Raw genomic sequence first — 7,245 nt, 5'->3', positions numbered from 1 at the left:
CTGTTTTCCCTGGAGTGTCGGAGGCTGAGGGGTGACCCTATAGAGGTTTATAAAATTATGAGGGGCATGGATAGGGTAAATAGACAAAGTATTTTCCCTGGGGTCGGGGAGTCCAGAACTAGAGGGGCATAGTTTTAGGGTGAGAGGGTAAAGATATAAAAGGGACCTAAGTGGCAATTTTTTCACATAGAGGGTGGTGCGTGTATGGAATGAGCTGCCAGAGGAAGTGGTGGAGGCTGGTACAATTACAGCATTTAAAATGGGTATATGAATAGGAAGGGTTTGGAAGGATATGGACAGGGTGCTGGCAGGTGGGACTAGACTGGGTTGGGATATCTGGTCGGCATGGACGGGTTGGACTGAAGGGTCTGTTTCCGTGCTGGACATCTCTATGACTCTATCACTCACCCAAATCATGACTTACCAGGCTGATCAGCTGTGAGAGGGTCATCCCCACTCTCACCGTCACTCTCTCGTCTGCTGCCTGCGCTGGTCGCACATTGAGATTGTAGGAGTCAAACAACTTGTGGAGAAGTCTCTCCTCAGTCTCAGAGGCACCAACCCCTGGGGTCAAAGGTCAGAAAGAAACCAGGCAGACAAGTCCAAAATCACCAACCATGAATTTGCATCAGTTGACGCGAGGAATTCATCACTTTGACTGAAACGTTTAACATAATTGCCACACAAGTGACAGGCAAAGCCCATTTCCAATAAGAGAAAATCTGACCGTCTTCCTTTTAATCATGTTAGTGTCACTTCTACATATGTAAATCACAAAACTTTCACCCCACAAACGTATATGTGTGCGCGTGTGTGTGTAACTGCATGAAACCACGTAAGACTCTGTTAACTCGTTTTTTAGATTAGAATCAGTCTAAAAATGATGGCACAGACAGCAGCACACAGGGGAGCTAACACCTTCAACACATTATCTGTGCTGACACCAATTGTTAAAGTTCACCTGAGAATGTAACTTTTAAAAAAGGTTTTGCCATTTACATATGAAAGAAGTGAGACTAACATGGTCATTCTAACAGATGAGAGACTTAACAAACAATCAAGGTATTTTTCAATGTATAATTTCAGTTACATCACACTGTAAACTTTTGCTAGAAATTCTGTGACTTACAATCTTACTCTCCACTATCACCTGATGAAGGAGCGCCGCTCCGAAAGCTAGCGCTTCCGAATAAACCTGTTGGACTATAACCTGGTGTTGGGGGATTTTTAAATTGGCTTATGGTGTGTCCCTTTGGCCCTTTTGGGTATACCCCATCAGACCCAGTCAGCTAACACACACACACACATCCAAGCACAGAGCCTCCTGCCCCACTTAGTAGCAGGAAGGAGTCTGACCTAACATCTTCAACTCAACGCAAGTAGGTGAGGGGCGGGCGGGAGTGGAATGGGATCTTGCATACCCATTGCCTTATGCAGACTTAAAAGAAACAGCTAACCCCATCTGGACGTGTAGGTAGAAGGTGATGGGTTGGAGCACAAATTCTAATATTTGAGTGAGGGTGATGGTTAGACATCATGTCAGGCTGTTTTAACGCCCATCAAATGATGGAGCCTCTGGAGCAGAATCAGCTATAAGACTCTATATACAGAGTCTGTCTAAATCCATCAGTGTCACAAACTGCAACATCCTGATCTGCACAGAATTAATGTTGATTCTCCAACTGATTATCATAAATGCCATGAGTTTACCCTTCACAGAACTGTCTCCCATCGAGCCCCACATGCTGAACTCTCTCTGTTGTCTAATGCCCTGGGTATATGAATAGAACAGACTGCATTTCTCTGTGGTTTGAGCCCGGGATGAGCTGCATTGGTGAGACAGACTGGTCCCAACCACCTGTTCATCTCAGTGTAACACAATCTTCTTCAATTAACCTCCCCACGCGCAAACCTGCCACTGACCCTTCATTTCAACAACCCTTCACTTTGACTGAGATCACACAAATGCCTCACAGTATTGCTGAGATACACCCCATACCCAGCCCCTTCACTGCAACACATTCTAATGTTCGAAAGCCTTCACAATAAAACTCTGATATACCCCACACCCCTCAATGTAACACACTCTGATATACCCCACACCCCTCACTGTAACACACTCTGATATATCCCACACCCCTCACTGTAACACTCTCTGATATACCCCACACCCCTCACTGTAACACTTTCTGATATACCCCACACCCCTCACTGTAACACTCTCTGATATCCCCCACACTCCTCACTATAACATTCTCTGATATTCCGCACACCCCTCACTGTAACACTCTGCAATGTGCCCCACATCCCTCACTGTAACACACTCCGGATATACCCCACACCCTAACTGTTACATTCTCTGATATATCCCACACCCCTCACTGTAACACTCTCTGATACACGCCATATATCTCACTGTAACACTCTCTGATATACCCCACGCCCCTCACTGTAACACACCCTGATATACCACACACCCCTCATTAAAACACTCTGTGATATACCACACTCCCCTCTCTGTCACACTCTCCGTTATACCCCACACCCCTCACTGTAACACTCTCCGATATACCCCACACCCCTCACTGTAACACACTCCGACATACCCCCACCCCACACTGTAACACTCTCTGATGTACCCCATATCCCTCACTGTAACACTCTCTGATATACCCCACACCCTCACTGTAACACACTCTGATACACCCCACACCCCTTACAGTAGCACTCTCTTATATATAAGTTAATAAGGTACGGCTCATTTCTAAACTCCCTGTATTGAATATAAGTTTATTGCTTGATTTTATAGCAATTGAGTTAAGCTTTCTTGTTTAGTATTGTGTGGGCGTTCAGATAAGTCGGGTATGGATGCTAGGGCAGTTGCTTGCTCCTCCTGCAGAATGTGGCACGTGAGAGACATGACACATGTCTCCGCTGGCTACATCTGCGGGAAGTGCACCCAACACCAGCTCCTTGAAAACCGTGTTAGGGAATTGGAGCTGGAGCTGAATGAACTACGGATCATTCGGGAGGCTGAGGGCGTAATTGAGAGGAGTTACCGGGAGTTGGTCACTCCTGAGGCTCAGGATGAGGATAGATGGGTTATAGTCAGGGGGAGGAAAGGGGACAGTCAGACAGTGCAGAGATCCCCTGTGGACATTCCCCTCAGCAATAAGTATACTGTTTTGGATACTGCTGGGGGGGATGACCTACCAGAGGAAAGCCATAGTGGTCAGTTCTCTGGCACTGAGCCTGACACTGTGGCCCAGAAGGGAAGGGGCAGAATAGAAAAGCGCTAGGAGACTCGATAGTTAGGAGAATTGACAGGAGATTTTGTGGTCAGGATCGGGATTCCCGGAAGGTATGTTGCCTCCCTGGTGCCAGGGTCTGGGACGTCTTCAATCGGGTGTATAAGGTTCTAAAAGGGGAGGGCGAACAGCCAGAAATCGTGTTACATAATGGCACTAATGATATAGTCAGGAAAAGGATCGAGGATATAAAAAGTGATTTCAGGGAGTTAGGGTGGAAGCTGCAGAGCAGGACGAACAGAGTAGTGTTCTCGGGTTTACTACCACGAGATAGCGAGGCGAGGAACAGGGAGCGGGCGCAGCTTAACACGTGGCTGCGCAGCTGGTGTAGGAGGGAGGGCTTCAGGTATGTTTTTTGCTCCTGTCTTTACTAAAGAAAAGGACCTTGTATTGAATGAAACCATTGAGGAGCAGGTAAGCATGCTGGAACGGATAGAGATTGAGGAAGCTGATGTGCTGAAATTTTTGACAAACATTAAGATTGACAAGTCGCCAGGCCCGGACCAGATTTGTCCTCGGCTGCTTTGGGAAACGAGAAATGCAATTGCTTCGCCACTTGCGAAGATCTTTGCATCCTCGCTCTCCACTGGAGTCGTACCTGAGGACTGGAGAGAGGCAAATGTAATTCCCCTCTTCAAGAAAGGGACGAGGGAAATCCCCGGCAATTACAGACCAGTCAGTCTCACGTCTGTCGTCTGCAAGGTGTTAGACAGGATTCTGAGGGATAGGATTTATAACCATCTGGAAGAGCATGGCTTGATTAAGTGCAGTCAACACGGCTTTGTGAGGGGCAGGTCATGCCTCACAAATCTTATAGAGTTCTTTGAGGATGTTACTAGACAAGTTGATGAGGGTCAAGCGGTGGATGTGGTGTATATGGACTTCAGCAAGGTATTTGATAAGGTTCCCCATGGTAGGCACGTTCAGAAGGTCAGGAGGAATGGGATACAGGGAAATTTAGCAGAATTGGCTAGTCGACAGAAGACAGGGAATGGTAGTGGAAGGAAACTTTTCTGCCTGGAAGTTAGTGGTGAGTGGTGTTCCACAGGGCTCTGTTCTTGGGCCTCTACTCTTTGTAATTTTTATTAATGACTTGGATGAGGGGATTGAAGGATGGGTCAGCAAGTTTGCAGACGGCACAAAGGTTGGAGGTGTTGACTATTGTAGGCTGCATCATGACATTGCAGAGGATGGGCTGAGAGGTGGCAGATGGAATTCAACCTGGATAAATGCGAAGTGATGCATTTTGGAAGGTCAAACTTGAAAGTTGAGTACAGGATTAAAGACAGGATTCTTGGCAGTGTGGAGGAACAGCAGGATCTTGGTGTGCAGGTACATAGATCCCTTAAAATGGCCACCCAAGTGGACAGGGTTGTTAAGAAAGCATATGGTGTTTTGGCTTTCATTAACAGGGGGAATGAGTTTAAGAGCCGAGAGATCTTGTTGCAGCTCTGAAAAACTTTGGTTAGACAGCACTTGGAATATTGTGTCCAGTTCTGGTCGCCCTATTATAGGAAAGATGCGGATGCTTTGGAGAGGGTTCAGAGGAGGTTTACCAGGATGCTGCCTGGAATGAAGGGCTTATCTTACAAAGAGAGGCTGACTGAGCTCGGATTTTTTTCATTGGAAAAAAGAAGGAAGTGAGGGGACTGAATTGAGGTGTACAAGATAATGAGAAGCATAGATAGAGTTGATAGCCAGAGACTTTTTCCCAGGGCAGACATTGTTAACACGAGGGGTCATAGTTTTAAGCTGGTTGGCGGAAAGTATAGAGGGGATGGCAGAGGCAGTTCTTTAGGCAAAGAATTGTATGAGCATAGAATGCGTTGCCAGCAGGAGTTGTGGAAGCGAGGTCATTGGGGATATTTAAGAGATTGTATCACTATATAGACTGCACTCAATGCCAGTGTGGGATGTATCACCATATACACTGCACTCAATGCCAGTGTGGCATGTATCACTATATGGACTGCACTCAATGCCAGTGTGGAATGTATCACTATATGGACTGCACTCAATGTCAGTGTGGTATGTATCACTATATAGACTGCATTCAAATTCATTGCGAGATGTATCACTATATGGACTGCACTCAATGCCAGTGTGGGATGTGTCACTAAATAGACTGCATTCAATGTCAGTGTAGGATATAACACTATATAGACTGCACTCCATGCCAGAGTGGGCTGTATCACTATATAGACTGCACTCAATGCCAATGTGGGATGTATCACTATATAGACTGCACTCAACGCCAGTGTGGGACGTATCACTATATAGACTGCCAAGTGTGGGAAGTGTCGCTATATAGACTGCACTCAATGCCATTGTGGGATGTATCACTATATAGACTGCACTCAATGCCAGTGTGGGACGTATCACTATATAGACTGCACTCAATGCCAGTGTGGGATGTATCACTATATAGACTGCACTCAATGCAAGTGTTGGATGTATGACTATGCAGACTGCACTAAATGCCAGTGTGGGTTGTATCACGATATGGACTGCATTCAATGCCAGTGTGGGACATATCACTACATAGACTGTACTTAATGTCAGTGTGGGATGTATCCCTATATAGACTGCACTCAACGCCAGTGTGGGATGTATCCCTATATAGACTGCACTCAACGCCAGTGTCGGACGTATCACTATATAGACTGCACTCAACGCCAGTGTGGGATGTATCACTATATAGACTGCACTCAATGCCAGTGTGGGATGTGTCACTATATAGACTGCACTCAATGCCAGTGTGAGACGTGTCACCATATAGACTGCACTCAATGCAAGTGTGGGATGTATCACTAGATGGACTGAACTCAATCTCAGTGTGGGACATATCACTATATAGACTGCACTCAATGTCACTGTGAGATCGATCCCTATATAGATCCCTATATAAATGACACTGTAGGATGTATCACTGAGCAGACTGCACTCAATGACAGTGTGGGATCTATCCCTATATAGACTGCACTCAATGCCAGTGTGGGATGTATCACTATATAGACTGCACTCAATGCCATTGTGGGATCTATCCCTATATAGACTGCACTCAATGCCATTGTGGGCTCTATCCCGATATAGACTGCACTCAATGCCAGTGTGGAATGTGTAACTATATAGACTGCACTCAATGACAGTGTGCGGTCTATCCCTATATAGACTGCACTCAATGCAAGTGTGGGATGTGTCACTATATAGACTGCACTCAATGCAAGTGTGGGATGTGTCACTATATAGACTGCACTCAATGCCAGTGTGGGATGTATCACTAGATGGACTGACCTCAATCTCAGTGTGGGACATATCACTATATAGACTGCACTCAATGTCACTGTGAGATGTGTCACTATATAGACTGTACTAAATGGCACTGTCGGATGTATCACTATATAGACTGCACTCAATGACAGTGTGGGATATATCCCTATATAGACTGCACTCAATGCAAGTGTGGGATGTGTCACTATATAGACTGCACTCAATGACAGTGTGGGATATATCCCTATATAGACTGCACTCAATGACAGTGTGGGATATATCCCTATATAGACTGCACTCAATGACAGTGTGGGATCTATCCCTACATAGACTGCACTCAATGCCAGTGAGGGATGTGTCACTATATAGACTGCACTCAATGACAGTGTGGGATCTATCCCTACATAGACTGCACTCAATGCCAGTGAGGGATGTGTCACTATATAGACTGCACTCAATGACAGTGTGGGATCTATCCCTACATAGACTGCACTCAATGCCAGTGAGGGATGTGTCACTATATAGACTGCACTCAATGACAGTGTGGGATCTATCCCTACATAGACTGCACTCAATGCCAGTGAGGGATGTGTCACTATATAGACTGCACTCAATGCCAGTGTGGGATCTATCCCGATATAGACTGCACACAATGCCAGTGTGGGAT

General features: G+C 45.9%; 1 protein-coding gene across 1 annotated transcript in view; it reads right to left on the bottom strand.

The window, feature by feature from the left end:
- The window catches only part of LOC122547773 (acetylcholine receptor subunit beta-like), a gene marked incomplete at both ends in the record, with an annotated part of 26,884 nt that extends 26,320 nt beyond the window's left edge, over nucleotides 1-564 (bottom strand). Inside the window, one exon of the mRNA XM_043686356.1 lies at nucleotides 425-564. Coding sequence (XP_043542291.1) covers nucleotides 425-564 — 140 coding nt within the window. The remainder of the gene's footprint in view (nucleotides 1-424) is intronic.
- Nucleotides 565-7,245: the final 6,681 nt, after the last annotated feature.

Source organism: Chiloscyllium plagiosum, unplaced genomic scaffold, assembly GCF_004010195.1.
Source record: "Chiloscyllium plagiosum isolate BGI_BamShark_2017 unplaced genomic scaffold, ASM401019v2 scaf_3858, whole genome shotgun sequence".
Taxonomy (NCBI): Eukaryota; Metazoa; Chordata; class Chondrichthyes; order Orectolobiformes; family Hemiscylliidae; genus Chiloscyllium; species Chiloscyllium plagiosum.
The sequence above is the reverse complement of the archived record's forward strand: the minus strand, read 5'-3'. Positions and strand labels throughout refer to the sequence as shown.